This window comes from Eulemur rufifrons, chromosome 6 (assembly GCF_041146395.1).
Source record: "Eulemur rufifrons isolate Redbay chromosome 6, OSU_ERuf_1, whole genome shotgun sequence".
NCBI classification, from domain to species: domain Eukaryota; kingdom Metazoa; phylum Chordata; class Mammalia; order Primates; family Lemuridae; genus Eulemur; species Eulemur rufifrons.
This window is the reverse complement of record NC_090988.1, coordinates 58,798,550-58,816,221: the sequence shown is the minus strand read 5'-3', so window position 1 is coordinate 58,816,221 and position 17,672 is coordinate 58,798,550. Positions and strand designations below refer to the sequence as shown.

General features: G+C 36.0%; 2 protein-coding genes across 2 annotated transcripts; both read left to right on the top strand.

The window, feature by feature from the left end:
- Positions 1–248: 248 nt before the first annotated feature.
- Positions 249–1,193, top strand: LOC138384200 (olfactory receptor 5P76-like). The gene has a single exon (XM_069469508.1). The coding sequence runs from the start codon at positions 249–251 to the stop codon at positions 1,191–1,193; it is 945 nt and encodes a 314-aa protein (XP_069325609.1).
- An 8,892-nt stretch (positions 1,194–10,085) lies between these two features.
- On the top strand, positions 10,086–11,033 carry LOC138384199 (olfactory receptor 5P76-like). Its single transcript, XM_069469507.1, has one exon. The coding sequence runs from the start codon at positions 10,086–10,088 to the stop codon at positions 11,031–11,033; it is 948 nt and encodes a 315-aa protein (XP_069325608.1).
- The last annotated feature ends 6,639 nt before the right edge of the window (positions 11,034–17,672 follow it).

Sequence of the window (17,672 nt, the reverse complement as noted above, 5' to 3'; positions counted from 1 at the left end):
AAGCCACTTTAACTGCATTTTTGGAAACAATATGACAAGAAAAGGACATTATTTGAAGAAAGTTTTTCTGGTGTTCATGATAAAAATAATTTTCAAAGCACAGACTCAAGTTTCAGGTAAAAATGTACTGGTACTTGAATATCTCTATGGAGACTTCCCATGTGTACTAATAAAAATGAAAACAGAAAATTTATAAATACTGTATCGTTCTGGTCGCAGGTTCATTTTGGCAGCAGCTACCTTGTTTCATGGATTCCTGGATAGACGGGAACCACACTGCTGTGAGGGAGTTCATTCTATTGGGCTTAACAGATGATCCAGACCTTCGTGTTGTCCTCTTTGTGATCATCCTATGCTTCTACTTGGTGACCATATCTGGCAACCTCAGCACAATCATTCTAATCAGAATCTCCTCTCAGCTCCATCACCCTATGTATTTTTTTCTGAGCCACTTGGCTTCTGCTGACATAGGCTCTTCATCTTCTGTGACACCCAACATGCTTGTAAACTTCCTGGTGGAGAGAAATACAATCTCCTACCTTGGATGTGGCATCCAGCTTTTTTCAGTTGCTTTCTTTGGGACATCTGAATGCTTCCTTCTGGCTGCCATGGCATACGACCGCTTTGTGGCAATCTGCAACCCACTGCTTTATTCAAGCAAAATGTCCACACAAGTCTGTGTCCAGTTACTCGTAGTGGCTTATATAGGTGGTTTTCTTAACGCTTGCTCCTTTACCTTTTCCTTATTTTCTTTATCGTTCTGTGGCCCAAATCAAGTTAATCATTTTTTCTGTGATTTCCCTCCCTTAATTGAACTCTCCTGTTTTGATACCAGTGTCCCTGCAGCTGTTCCCTCATTTTCTGCTGGCTCCATCATTGTGGTCACTGTGTTTGTCATAGCCATCTCCTATGTCTACATCCTCATCACCATCCTGAAGATGCGTTCCACAGAGGGGCGCCAAAAGGCCTTCTCCACCTGCACCTCCCACCTCACTGCGGTCACTCTGTTCTATGGGACCATTACATTCACTTATGTGATGCCCAAGTCCAGGTACTCGACTGACCAGAACAAGGTGGTGTCTGTGTTCTACATGGTGGTGATCCCCATGTTGAACCCCCTCATCTACAGTCTCAGGAACAAGGAGATCAAGGGGGCTCTGAAGAGAGAGCTAGGAAGAAAAATATTTTCTTAGTGACATCTTTTGTTTTGTAGGACTTTTTACAGTAATGTCCCATAAATGACATAGTAAAAGCAAATTGAAAGTCTGTGATTAAAATATATCTGTTCATGCATCATTAGCCACTGAGAAGATTTTTAGTATATTAGAGGCTAGATTTTCAGATCAAATAGTAAATCAGTGGTTCACGGGTAGTTTTCTTTAATAAAGTAAATTTATAATTAGAATAACTTTGTTTCACATGAAAATATAAATAATCTGCTTAAAATCCTTTGAAATGTTATTCATTTCTTCCCACACATTGTTTTTACAATAAGTTAAGGCTACTATACTTCTAAGCCCTTAGACTGTGTCCATTTTCAAAATCATCTTATCCTGAGATAAGCTTGATAACTGTACTGATGATTGAGTACATTGTGAAAGGAAATGACAAAATGGAACCAAATAATAACATTGTTGGAAACATTCTTCTTGCAGAAAGTTTACCTACTGGCAGTGAGCTTTGTGGACCCATAAAATCCTGGTCTGTGTTCCTGGCCTCTGGTTCTGGCATAGTTACAGGGCTCCTACAGGAGAACAGGAAGAGTTGTCTCTAACTGTCCTGTGAATTTCTCTGCCAGGTCATAATAATTGATTGATTTTGCCTGAATGAGCAAAATTCCTGAATTCCCTGAGGACTGAGTGAAACAAAAATAAGCAATAATTTCCAGGAGGACAATCCAATTGCAGGGTGTCATTGAGACTGTGAAGAAAACCCTTGTTTGTGGTCTCACTCACATCTTAACTCAGAAAGCTCCAGGGGACTTTACTGTCTCTCTCCTAAAATTTTGACTGGCCCCTGGAGAGACTTTATCAACCTCCACATAGTGACAACTACCACATTTATTTCGCTTTCCTGTCTTCTTAGTGTTTCAGACATAAATTCTAGCTTTTTGCTGACAGAATCATAGGATATTAATCATTTCATGCATTCATTTGTTCTTTTGCACATTCAAAAATTATAATATATTGAGTTACTGATATTTCCAGAACTATCCTAGGGTATTGGGGATGTAAGTGAAAAACAGCTAAAGATGTCTGCCCTCATGAAATTTCTCTTCTACGATAGAGTTCAGACAATATTACTAACAAGTAAATGATACAGATTATTATTAATAGAGAGGTATGAGTGCCATGGAGAAAGAAAAAGTAGAGCAGTGCATGGAAGGTTGATACACCAGAGGCAGAAAGTGGTCACTGCAGGTGTCACCGGGAACATAACATCTGAGCAAGGATGGCAGGAGGTCAGGATGGTTCATGTCGAATATGGTGATACCTGTGGACAGTTGTGTGAGTCTAAACTTCCACTCACAGGCATGTAATTTACGTTTGAGGTTTCTGTTCCAACAATGGCAGGGTTGGTCATTTTAATCAATCCCCTGGTGGGCATAACTACCATAAATGATAAAGTGTTATATATATTTTAATTATCACTTTAGAACTTAGAGGATAATAAGAATTGCCTCACCAAAATGTGTGAGGACCCAGAGAAGTAGAACTGACACTCAAAAATGCTTTTGCCAAGGGAGAATTTGACAAGTGAGAAGAAAGTGCTACCAGCCTATGCTGTGGATTTAGTGTTCTTTTGGGTTGAGATGGGCACAAGTCAAAGCCTAGGGCACATCCAGCACAGAAGTCTGATTGATACACCTCACATATTTCCTTGGGATAAGGGGAAAGCTGAAGTAACCCAGCCTGGCACAGATTAGCAGCCCTGGAGGTCTAGGGATCTCAAGCCTTGAACTTGGATGTGATGGGTAAGGACAGGTGAACTGAATAAGCCAACAAACAATCCATGTCTCCATTATTCCATCCAATAATTATTCAAATACAATAACCAGCGTATGGTGAAAAATAATGACTGTCACAAAAGGAATAAGATACCAAACATGGGAGCCAGTTTAAATAGCAGAAAATAGAAACAGAACCATTAAGATTTAAGATATGGGAATTATAGAACAGATTGTAATATTACTTTGTTCAAAAAGATAAAAGACAATTTGAAAATGTATACAATCACAGGAAACAAAAAAGACTAAATAGTATGCAAGAGAACCACATAGAATCTCATAAGTGACCAATTCATCATGCCTGAGGAATTACACCGGACATCTCCTTTTAGTGAGCATAGCCCTCACTGGTCTTAATATAGGATCCAAGTGACAGCACAGACAGAGGTCCCATCCAAGCTTCGAAGCTTCATGACCCTAATTGGAGCCAATATATATTATAATAATGTCAGGCACAGTTCCTGGCTCCCTGCAAGCATTGTTTCCAGTTATAAGAATCATTGTACTCAGAGAAGTATAATATATAAAACAGAGTATATTTTATATATTATAGTGACATGGGCTATTCATCTTCTGTCACACCCAACATGCTTGTAAACTTCCTGGGAATAGAAATACAAACACCTTGGATTCGCCATCCAGCCAAGTTCAGCTTCTTTCTTTAGGACAGTTGAATACAACTGGACACAATTTCCATTTTCTTTTTATTTCTTTTTTTGAGGCAGTGTCTCACTCTGTCACCCCAGATAGAGTGCAGTGGCATCATCTTAGCTCACTACAACCTCAACCTCCAGGGCTCAAGTGATCCTCTTGCCTCAGTCCTGATTAGAAGGGACTACTGCCAGGCACCATGACATCTGGCTAATTTTTCTATTTTTTTAGTAGAGACGGGTCTCACTCTCGCTCACGCTGGTCTCAAACTCCTGAGTTCAAGGGATCCTCCCACTTCAGCCTCCCAGAGTGCTAGGATTACAGGCATGAGTCACTGCCCTTGGCCCACAATTTTCATTTCTTTCATTGGGGCCCAGTGTTACTCTCTGTTACACTGCTCTGTGGCTGTTAGCTCTGCCTTCTGGTCTTTGGTTCCAACCTCTGGTTCATCCTTCCTTTCTGGAAAAATATTGCCCATGTTATAGCTGAGTTGTTTTCTTGGCCTATTTCCTGACCATTGTAGGCTAAGAGTCCACAGACCTTTCACTTTGTACTGTCCCTGCCTCTTTCAGTACAAGCTGATGTATTTTCTTTCAAAACTTTGTGAGAGTCAACAGAGAAATGCAACTAAACCTCAATGAGATACTGCTTTACACCCACTTGTATGGTTAGAATGAAAAAGTAAGACAATAGAAAGTGTTAGTGAGAATGTGGAAAATTGGAGCCCTGTTATACTGCTGAAGGAAATGTAAAATGGTGTGATCATTTTAAAAACAGTCTTGCAGTTTCTTGAACTATTAAAAATAGAGTTACTGTATGATCTAGCAATTCCACTTCTATATAGATACCCAAGAGAATAAAAACATATTTTCACACAAAAATATTTTCCTCACTGTTCCTCAATCACTCACTGCCTACTACTGTTGAACAGAGAAGTATTTTAGCTTACAGAATAAATCAGAGTTGGACATATAAATTAGAGAGTGAACGATATTGAAGTAGTATTTAAATTAATGAAATTGCATGAGACCCATAAGTGGCTGTAAACATAAGGGTATATTAGATAAACTATGGGATAGCCCATCATTTAAAGGTCTGGTAGAGTTGCAATCTGCAGCAAAGATGAACATAAATGGACCAGACATGTGGGAAGAAGCCCAAACCAGGAATGTAGGTTTGCAAAGTACAAAAAAGGAAAGTGATTCAAGATGGGAGAGTGTAGGCACTTGTTTAATGCTTCTGATATTTGGCAATGTGGTGACTGTAGACAATTTAGCAAGAGCAGTTTTAGAGTGGGGAAGTTGAAGCCAGATGGGAATGTACTTAATATGTAACTGGTAGGTGAAAAATAATTTCAGCAAATGAGTAGGCAGGAAAGTGGGAGGACATTTCAGGAGCCATGGGTAAGTCACTTTCGCTGAGTCATTTTGCTAAGTAAATGTAAGAGAATAGAAGATGATAATGTTGGAAAACAGTTATGGATACACTGGGGAATTCTCCACAAGTCACTCTAACAAATTTAGAGTTAAATAATTTAAACTACATTACATTCAATTGGTATCTATAATTTATTGATTGTAAAATCAAGTTATAAACTATATATTTATATTTCTAGTATGATTTAAATTTTGTAAAAATAAAAGTTTGTCCTTATAAAAAATGTTTGAGAAAATAAATATAAAGGTGCTAGCAAGAGATATTTGTAGAAAATGCTCTGTATATTATTCAGAATAACCAAAGGGATTAGGTGACTCAGCCTGGATAATTGAGGGGAATTTAATAAAGGAACTATTTGCAAAGTTGTGGGCAGAGTTTAGGAAAAGCTTCAAGGGTAACGCTGCACTCAGGGAGAGTGATCAGCTCAACACCTGAAGGGGCAAAAGGTGCAGGCGGGTACTGGACCTTGGAGAGCTAATAGAACCACCTGTCAGGACCTGAGGCATTTGGTGGAGCATCACCGGCCAACTCATGTGACCCAGGAGGGGAAGAGCCAGGGAAGTACCCAAATCTCAGCCTCCTCTTTCAGCATTTCCCAGAAGCCACAGGAAGGGAGGCTGTTCATATAGTCCGTACAGATCAGTCTCTTGGGATTATATCAAGGTGGAAATGGGTAGAAACTGGATATGGGAAGACAAACAGTAGCTATCTACCACTCTTAGGTTTTTACCTCTTTTCTATGCTTATTGTCTGTGTATGTACGTATTTATTAAATGTACATAAAAATTTGAATTCCTTTTCTAATGCTAAAAATATTTTCAAGTTCTGAAACTAAAGAAGAAGGAAGCAGGAAGAATATTTCTGCAGCTACTGCAGGAGTTCCAAGTGGATTAATATACACAAAAATTTAAGTAATGTCAGAAGTAGCCCTGCAAATGGAAAGGAGGTATGATACTGGAAGGTCATTACACTGTGTTGCAGGCATTTCCTTGGGATAAAATAACCTCGGTAAAGAAGTGTGCAGCCATAATTTCACTGCAGTTAGGTCACTGGGAGAAGTGCCCTCATTCAGATATCTCTTTCCACCTGAACACTTACTACACAACCACTTCAACATACTACAAAATGTTTACTCAAAATTGACTCTCAAAAGAGAAAATAAGCTGTAATGGACTCACATGTGCAAATCATTAAAAATGTTTAAGTTGATTGAGGTTTCTGAGAAAATATAAAGTGTGCAGGAAGTGACTCTGATTACACCTTACTGCTCACATCCAGGTATTTCTGCTGGAGAAAGTTTGTCTCAGTGGTTTTCAGGCTTTGGAATGAGATGTGGCAGTGATTTTGAATAAGTTTCTTAACCTCTTGAAGTATAATGTTTCTTAATTCAAAACTGTATATTATGTTTATATAAATCACATAGCATTGTGAGGATTAAATGATACGAAGGTAAACTTACATGTGTGTATGTGCATGTGTGAATAAAACATTTAGAAAGTTTAATAAAGTGAATGAATATAAATTAAGACTCTAAAATTACTTCACATGCCCAGCTAGAAAAAGAAATTTTAAAATGTTTTTATACCTAAAAATCTATTACATTTTTAGAAATAAAGGAAGATACAAAAATCTTTGCAAAAGCAAGGCATAAATAAGTAAACATATCAGATTGGAAGATTCAATTTTTTGTAGATATTAATATTCTCTAAATTAATTTCTACCACTAATATACATCTATTGAGAATCTCAACCATTTTTTTTTTTTTGGTTAAAGTATTGTGCAAGCTGAATTAAAATTTATGATGAAAGAATATGAAGAAACCCCCAAAGGCAATCACAGCAACAACAAAAATAAATAAATAGAAACTGAGCAAATTAAAAAGCTTCTGCATAGCCAAGGAAACTATCATGAGAGCAAACAGACAAACTACAGAATGGGAGAAAATATTTACAAGCTACACTTCTGATAAAGGGCTGATAACTAGAATCTACATATAACTCAGGTAAATCAACAGGAAAACAAAAATCAAACAACCCTATCAAAAAGTGGGCAAAGGACACAAACAGAAACTTTTCAAAAGAAGAGAGACTAATAGCCAATAAACATATGAAAAAATGCTCAACATCTCTAACCATCAGGGAAACGCAAATCAAAACCGCAATGAGATATTACTTAATTCCAGTGGGAATGGCCTTTATCAAAAAGTTCCCAAAGAATAAATGTTGGTGTGGATGCGGAGAGATAGGAACTCTCATACACTGCCAGCGGGACTGCAAACTAGTACAACCTTGGTGGAAAGTAATATGGAGATACCTCAAAGAGCTACAAGTTGAAATACCATTTGATCCTGAAATCTCATTACTGGGCATCTACCCAAAGAAAAAAAAGACATTCTATAAAGAAGACATCTTCACTCAAATGTCTGTAGCAGCACAATTCACAATTGCAAAGACGTGGAAACAATGCAAGTGCCCAACAATACATGAGTGGATTAATAAAATGTGGTATATGTATACCATGGAGTTTTACTCAGTCACAAAAAACAATGGTGATCTAACACCTCTTGTATTATCCCAGATAGACCTGGAGCCCATTGTAGTAAGTGAAGTACCACAAAAAGGGAAAACAAGCACCACATATACCCACCATTAAATTCATACTAATTGATCAACACTTAAGTGCACATATGATGGTAACATTCATCAAGTGTCAGGCAGGTGGGAGGGGGAGGAGGGGATGGGTATATTCACACCTAATGGGTGCTGTGCACACTGTTGCAGGGGTGAGCATGCTTGCAGCTCTTACTGGAGTGGGGCATAGGCAATATGTGTAACCTAAACATTTGTACCCTCTTAATATTCTGAAATAAAAAAAATTAAAACAAAATTAAACTTTACCTCAAGCTACACCTCATATCCCTTCAAGGTACTTACTGACATGTCTTATAAATATCAATACAAAATACTTATCAATAAACAATATTGAATGGAAAAAGCTAAGGTTAGCATTTTGTATCTGAAATTTAGTACTGAATATTTCTTAATCTGAAATATCATAGTAAACTTGGAACTTATATTCATTTATAAGAATTTATTATATTATATGCTTTAAAAATTATTAAACAAAGTTTATAGAACTATGCATGAACACCTAGATAGAGACAAAAGAATAAATTGACCACTGGAGAATTGACAGAATCTGGAAAGATTAGTTGTTTTTGTGTGAGAATTGAACTGCTCCAATTTCGACTACAGAAAATAATGATGCTCCACGCTGCCTTTGAATTCACAATTGAATCTCTAGAGTCTTCAGAGATTTTTCCTCAAAGGAAAATAAAAATGAAAGATACCTATATAACCACTATGACTTTGAGTTGTTACTGAAAGATGAATGAGTTCTCATTGCAAGAGGTAAGACGTTGGCTTTTGTTAATGAATCTGATGTATTGATTTTCATTTACCATTTGAGAACACTTTAGATCTGTAATCACAAGCCACAGTGCAGAAACAGGGCAGATGTGATCAAGCAGTCAGCTACTGAGCAACTTTGGCTGAACTGCTCTGTTTCCACCATCAGTTTCATGTGAGTAACAGGCATAATCCAAGTCACCAGGATTCCCTGTTTATCTACCTGTAGGACGGAAACTCAGATGCTCTTTCAGCACTGTTCAAACTCAGCACTCTGCCAAAATGCTCATAAACTCACTATCTTTCAGACACTTTGGGCACTTACAGATATTACAAAGATTTCAATTATAGATTAAAAATGTGAAAATGATGTAAATATTTGCAGAAAGACTTACTTTGCTTATGGATCCAAATGCTTTTAGCTTAGAAGTAGCAACATATTAGACAAAACTTGGGACATAAAGTCAGAAAACTAGGAGATTAGGGTCAACCTGCCCACTAGCTGCATGATCCTTCTTCAATTTTAGTCTATACTATTCAGTTTTATATCATGTTGAAAATGCTATTATTCATTTTGTGAAACCCCAATTAGAAAACATTGTTATAGCAGAAAGTTATTTGATTTGATTCAGTGTATTTTTATTATGTGATGAATATTAATCATGTTTTTTTGCATATTGATTACATTGAGATCTCAAACTACTTGAAAAAATAAAAGAATAATATATTTAATTATAAATATTTTAAAGATATCCAATAAATTTACAATAAGTGACCTTATAATAGTAATTTGAAATTCCTTTCTGGTAATAGAGTCAAAAACAACTATATTTCTTCTTTTTAAAAAATGTTCTTATTTAACTGATAGATATTGTGAAATATGTTACTAACCAATTGCCTCTTTTACACATTACATTTCAGAAGACCTAAAGGATAAACTGTTATCCACTCATTGCCAGGTTTGTTGGATCTCGTGGTATTATTTAACTTTATTTCCTGTGTAGTTACTAAAGGAATAAGCAGTCAGGTTTCCTGGTGTTATCTTGTGACTCCACCACTTGCTATGTAACCTCATACAAGTAACATAATCTGTTTCAGACTCAGTTTATGCATCTAGAGAATAATAAGGAAGCTAATATTATTTTATGGAAAATTAACTAGACTATATACACAAAATTCTTAGCCCCAGGCTTAACATTTAGTAAGCATGTAATAAATGTTAGCTATTACTCATCTTTATTTTAAAACTCTATATGCATATTTTAATTTTTTTATATATTCTTCAATCTTTTTGTTATTCTCATCTGTCTTATATATTTTATTCTTTGAATTTAAAGCCACTTTAACTGCCTTTTGGAAACAATATGACAAGAAAAGGACATTATTTGAAAGAAATTTTTCTGGTGTTCCTGATAAAAATAATTTTCAAGGCACAGATAGAGTCATCATTTCATGTAAAAATATACTGGTGCCTGAATATCTTTATAGTGACCATGAGTACTAATAAAAATGAAACCTACAAATTTATAACTAGTGTACCCTTCTCATCAAAGGTTCATTTTGGGAGCACCTACATTGTCTCATGGAGTCCTGGGTAGACGGGAACCACACTGCGGTGACCAGGTTCATTTTATTGGGCTTAACACATGATCCAGTACTTCGAGTCATCCTCTTCATACTCATGCTATGCATTTACCTGGTGACCATCTCTGGCAACCTCAGCACAATCATTCTAATCAGAATCTCCTCTCAGCTCCATCACCCTATGTATTTTTTTCTGAGCCACTTGGCTTCTGCTGACATAGGCTATTCATCTTCTGTCACCCCCAACATGCTTGTAAACTTCCTGGTGGAGACAAATACAATCTCCTATGTTGGATGCGCCATCCAGCTTTTTTCAGTTGTTTTCTTTGGGACATCTGAATGTTTCCTTCTGGCTGCCATGGCTTATGACCGCTTTGTGGCAATCTGCAACCCGCTGCTTTATTCAACCAAAATGTCCACACAAGTCTGTGTCCAGTTACTCATAGTGGCTTACACAGGTGGTTTTCTTAATGCTTGCTCTTTTACTTTTTCCTTCTTTTCTTTATCTTTCTGTGGCCAAAATCAAGTCAATCATTTTTTCTGTGATTTTGCTCCCTTAATTGAACTCTCCTGTTTTGATACCAGTGTCCCCGCAGCTGTTCCCTCATTTTCTGCTGGCTCCGTCATTGTGGTCACTGTGTTTGTCATAGCCGTCTCCTACATCTACATCCTCATCACCATCCTGAAGATGCGCTCCACCGAGGGGCGCCACAAGGCCTTCTCCACCTGCACCTCCCACCTCACTGTGGTCACTCTGTTCTATGGGACCATTACATTCATTTACGTGATGCCCAAGTCCAGCTACTCGACTGACCAGAACAAGGTGGTGTCTGTGTTCTACATGGTGGTGATCCCCATGTTGAACCCCCTCATCTACAGTCTCAGGAACAAGGAGATTAAAGGGGCTCTGAAGAGAGAGCTTGGAAGAAACATATTTTCTCAATGACACCTGTTATTTCTGTAGGATTTGATACAATAATGTCCCATAGATACAGTCATAAAGGGAAATTTTCTGTGGTCACAATATAGCTGACCAATATCATTATCCATTGTACAACATTTTTTTAGTACTCGGTGGATTTTTAGATATCAAATAGTAAATCACAGGCTCATATTTATCTATAATAAAATTAAGTCAAATTTATAATTAAGAAAAATATATAATCTGCTGAAAATTCTAAGGTGTATTCATATTTCTTTCAAAGGTAATCATTTGTCATAATTTCATTTGAAGACATGGGAGCTAAAGAGACAAGTTCCTTGCTCCCTTTATACCTAAGAGACATTGTTGATAGAGGGGTAAGTAAACTTCTATAAACACTTTTGGTTATAAAGTGTGAATATAGCAGTCACATAGCAATCACTGGCCTATAACATTGCCAAAATCCAACTGGATACAAATTGCTATTTACTTTATCGGGCCTAGTTCTACTTCACGTTAAGTTTGCTGTCTGTATCTTGGCTCTACCTACTGGACTGTCTGGATCACCTTTCCTTTTCCAGAACAATATTTCTCATGTTATAGCTGAGTAGTTTTCTTGTCATATTTCTTGACCAGTCTAGGCTAAGAATCCACAGACCTTTCACTTTGCATTGTCCCTATAGTACAAGCTGATATATTTTCTTCAAAAATATTGTGACAGTCACCAGAGAAATGCAAATAAAACCTCAATGGGATACTACTTTACCTTCACTTTTATTGTTAGAATAAAAAAGTAAGACAAAAAAAAAGTTTTGGTGAGAACATGGAAAATTGGAGCCCTCTCACACTGCTGGAAGGAATGTAAAATGGTGCAATCATTTTGGAAAACTGTCTTACAGTTTCTCAAACTATTAAAAATACAGTTACCCTATCACTCAGCAAATCCATTTCTAGATGGATACCCAAGAGAATTAAAACATATGTGCACACAAAAATATTTTCCTCAGTGTTCTTCAAACACTCCCTGCCTACTACCGTTGAATACAGAAGTCTTTTAGCTCAGAGAAGAATCAGGGTTGAATGTATAAATTAAAGAGTAAGCAATATTTAAGTTGTATTTAAACTGAAGAAATTGGATGAGACCCATAAGTGGCTGTAAACATAAGGATATACAGGATAAAATACGGGATAGTCCATCATTTAAAGGTCTGGCAGAATTGCGAAATCTAGCAAAGATTAACACAAACAGGCAAGATAGGAAGGATGAAATCCAAACCAGGAATGTAAGTTTGCAGAATACAAAAATGAAAGTGATTCAAGATGAGAAAGTGTGGGTACTTGTTTAATCCTTCTGAAATTTGGCAATGTGGCAACTCTCAGGAATTTAGCAAGAGCAGTTTCAGAATGGTAAAATTGAAACCACATGGGAATACCTAGCTGGTAGGTGAAAAATAATTTCAGCAAAAGGGTAGGCTATGAGGCAGTAAACTGTTGAGGATATTTCAGGAACAATGAGTAACTCGCTTTAGCTGGGTCATTTTGCTACATGAATATAGGAGAATAAAGGATTATAATATTGGAAAACAGTTATGCTTACACTGGAGAATTCTCTATAAGTCAGTCTAATGAATTTAGACATGAACAATTTCAACTGCATTACGTTCAATCAGTGTCTATCATTTATTGACTGTAAAATCAGGTTGTAAACTATATATTATGTTTATAGTATGATTTTAATTTTGTAAAAATAAAACTGGTTTTTCAAAAAAATACATATCTGGGAGAATAAATATCAAGTTGTTAGCAGGAGATAAATTGTAGAAAATGGTCTATATTATCATTCAGGGCAACTGAAGGAAATTGGTAACTCATTCAGTCTGGATTATTGAGGGGAATTTAATACAGGAACTATTTGCAAAGTTGTGGGCAGAGTTTAGGAAAAGCTTCAAGGGTAATGTTGCACCCAGGGATAGTGATCAGCTCAAAACCTGAAGGGGCAAAAGGTTTGGGCAGTTACCAGACCTTGGAAAGCTGTGGTAAGAGAACCACCTGACAGGAGCTGTGGCATTTGGTAGAGCGGAACAACCAACTCACATGACCCAGGAGGGGAGGAGCCTTGGAAGTACCCAAACCTCATTCTCCTCTGCCATCGTTTCCTGGAAGCCACATGCAAAGGAGGCTGTTCATAGGGTCCATACAGATCAGTCTCTTGGGATTATATCAAGGTGGAAATGGGTAGAAACTGGATGTGGGAAGACAAACAATAGATACCTACCACTCTTAGGTTTTTAACTCTTTTCTATGCTTATTGTCTGGGCATGGTGGCGCATGCCTGTAGTCCCAGCTACTCAGGAGGCTGAGGCAGAAGGATTGCTTAAGTCCAGGAGTTTGAGGTTGCTGTGAGCTAGGCTGACACCACAGCACTCACTCTAGCCCGGGCAACAGAGCGAGACTCTGTCTCAAAAAACACAAAGCAAAACAAGACATAAATAGAATTCCTTTTCTAATGCTAAAAATATTTTCAAGTTCTGAAACTAAAGAAGAAAGAAGCAGGAAGAATATATCTGAATCTATTGCAGGAGATTCAAGGGGATTATACACGAAAATTTAAGTAGTGACAGAAGTGGCCCTGCAAATGGAAAGGAGGTATAATACTGGAATGTCATTACACTGTGTTGCAGGCGTTTCCTTGGGATAAAACAACCTTGGTAAAGAAGTGTGGAGCCATAATTTCACTGCAGTTAGATCACTGGGAGAAGTGCCCTCATTCAGATATCTCTTTCCACCTGAACACTTACTACACAACCACTTCAACATACTACAAAATGTTTACTCAAAATTGACTATCAGAAGATATAATAAGCTATAATTGACTCACATGTGTAAACCATTAAAAATGTTTAAGTTGATTGTGAGGTTTCTGAGAAAATATAAAGTGTGCAGGAAGTGACTCTGATTTTACCTTTCTGCTCACATCCAGGTATTTCTACAGGAGAAAGTTTGTTCCAGTGGTTTTCAGGCTTTGGAAAGAGATGTGGCAGTGCCTTTGAATAAGTTTCTTAACCTCTTCAAGTCAAATGTTTCTTAATTCAATACTGTATATTATATTTATACAAATCACATAGCATTGTGAGGATTAAATGATATGAAGGTAATATTACATATGTGTATGTGCACATGTGTATAAAACATTTAGAAAGTTTAATAAAGTGAATGAATATAAATTAAGACTCCAAAATTACTTCAAATGCCCAGCTAGAAAAGGAAATTTTAAAATGTTTTTATACCTAAAAATCTATTACATTTTTAGAAATAAAGGAAGATACAAAAATCTTTGCAAAAGTAAGGCATAAATAAACACATCAGATAGAAGTTTAAACTTTTTACAAATATTAATATTCTCTAAATTAATTTCTACCACTAATACACATCTATTGAGAATCTCAACCATTTTTTTTGGCTGAAGCATTGTGCAAGCTGAATTAAAATTTACAGTGAAAGAATATGAAGAAGCCCCCAAAGGCAATGATAGCAACAACAAAAATAAATAAATGAAAACTGAGCAAATTAAAAACCTTCTTTACAGCCAAGGAAACTATTAGGAGATCAAACAGACAGCCTACAGAATGGTAGAAAATATTCATATGCTACACATCCAATAAAGGGCTGATAACTAGAATCTATATAGAACTCAGGAAAATTAGCAAGAAAAAAATCAAACAACCCTGTCAACAAGTGGGCAAAGGACATGAACAGAAACTTTTCAAAAGAAGACAGACTAATAGCCAACAAACATGAAAAAAATGCTCAACATCTCTAATCTTCAGGGAAATGCAAATCAAAACTGCAATGAGATATTACTTAATTCCAGTGAGAATGGCTTTTATCAAAAAGTCCCCAAAGAATAAATGTTGGTGTGGATGCAAAGAGATAGGAACTCTCATACACTGCCAGCGGGACTGCAAACTAGTACAACCTTGGTGGAAAGTAATATGGAGATACCTCAAAGAGCTACAAGTTGAAATACCATTTGATCCAGCAATCCCATTACTGGGCATCTACCCAAGGAAAAAAAAGACATTCTATAAAAAAGACATCTTCACTCAAATGTTTATAGCAGCACAATTCACAATTGCAAAGATGTGGAAACAACCCAAGTGCCCAACAATACATGAGTGAATTAATAAAATGTGATATACATATACAATGGAGTTTTACTCAGTCACAAAAAACAATGGTGATCTAGCACCTCTTGTATTATCCCAGATAGACTTGGAGCCCCTTGTAGTAAGTGAAGTACCACAAGAATGGAAATACAAGCACCACATTTACTCACCATTAAATTCATACTAATTGATCAACACTTAAGTGCACATGTGATGGTAACATTCATGAAGTGTCAGGCAGGTGGGAGGCGGGAGGAGATGATGGGTATATTCACACCTAATGGGTGCTGTGCACAGTGTTGTGGGGGTGAGCATGCCTGCAGCTCTTACTGGAGTAGGGCGAGGGCAATATATGTAACCTAGACATTTGTACTCCCGTAATATTCTAAAATAAAAATAATTAAAATTAAACTTTACCTCAAGCTACACCTCATATCCCTTCAAGGTACCTAATGACATGTCTCATAGATATTGGTACAAAATACTTATCAATAAACAATATTGAATGGATAAAGCTAAGGTTAGCATTTTATATCTGAAATTTAGTACTGGATATTTCTTAATCCGAAATATACTAAACTTGGAACCTATATTTACTTATAAGAATTTATTATATGCTCTAAAAATTATTAAACAAAGGTTATAGAACTATACATGAACACCTAGATAGAAACAAAAGAATAAATTGACCACTGGAGAATTGACAGAATCTGGAAAGATTAGTTGTTTTTGTGTCTGAATTGAACTGCTCAATTTCCAGTACAGAAAATAATGATGCTCTACGGTGCCTTTGAATTCACAATTGAATCTCTACAGTCTTTAGAGAATTTTCCTCAAAGGAAAACAAAAATGAAAGATACCTATATAACCGCTATGACTTTGAGTTGTTACTGAAAGTTGGATGAGTTCTCATTGCAAGAGGTAAGACGTTGGCTCTTGTTCATGAATCTGATGTATTCATTTTCATTTATATCTGTACTCACAAGCCACAGTGCAGAAACAGGGCAGGTGTGATCAAGCAGTCAGCTACTGAGCAACTTTGGCTGAACTGCTCTGTTTCCACCATCAGTTTCATGTGAATAAATAGGCATAATCCAGGTCACCAGGATTGCCTGTTTATCTCCCCATAGCACAGAAACTCAGTTGGTCTTTCACCACTATTCAAACTGGGCACTCTGCAATAATGTTAATAAACTCACTAGCTTTAAGACACTTTCAGTACTTATAGATATTATAAATACTTCCATTAAAGATTAAAAATGTGAAGATGAAGTAAATATTTGCAGAAAGACTTACTTTACTTATGGATCCAAATGCTTTTAGCTTAGAAGCAACAACGTACTATACAAAGCTTGCGACATAAAGTCAGAAAACTAGGAGATGAGGGTCAACATGGCCACTAGCTGGATATGCCTTCTTCAATTCTTAGACTATACTTTATTCATCTCTATATTATGTTGAAAATGCTATTATTCATTCTGCAAAACCCCAATTAGAAAACGTTGTTACAGTAGGAAGTTATTTGATTTATTTGAATAAGTGTATTTTTATAGCATGCTAAATATTAATCATGTTTTTTGCATATTGACTACATTGATATCTCAAACTATTTGAAAAAAATAAAACAATAATGTATTTAATTATAAATATTTTAAAGATATCTAATAAATTTTCACAATAAGTGAACTTATTTATAATAGTAATTTGAAATTACTTTCTGATAATAGAGTCAAAAATAATTTTTTTCTTCATTTTAAAAAATGTTCTTATTTAACTGATAGATATTGTGAAATATGTTACTAACCAACTTCCTCTTTAACACATTAGATGCGAGAAGACCTAAAGCATAAGCTGTTATCCACTTATTGCCAGGTGTGTTGGACTTCATGGTATTATTTAATTTTATTTTCTGTGTAGTTATTAAAGGAATAAGCAGTCAGATTTCCTGGGGCTCATATTCTGACTCCAACATTTGCTATGTAACCTTTTATAAGATACATAACCACTTTCAGACTCAGTGTATGCATCTATAAAATAATAATGAAACTAACATTATTTTATGGAAAATGAATCAGACTATGTATACAAAATTCTTAACCCTAGGCTTATCATTTAGTAAGCATGTAATAAATGTTAGCTATTACTCAAGTCTTTATTTAAAAGCTCTATATGCATATATTTCTTTTTTTATGTACCTGCCAATCTTCTTTGTTATTCTCATTGCTTTATATTTTTTATACTTTTAATTTAAAGCCACTTTAACTGCCTTTTTGGAAACAATATGACAAAAAAAGGACATTATTTGAAGGGAATTTTTCTGGTGTTTGAGAAAAAATAATTTTAACAGCACAGACAGATTCATCATTTCATATAAAAATATAATGGTGCTTCAATATCTTTATAATGACCATGTGTACTAACAAAAATGAAACTGACAAATGTATAACTATTGGACTGTTTGCATCACAGGTTCGTTTTCGGAGCAGTACCTTGTCTC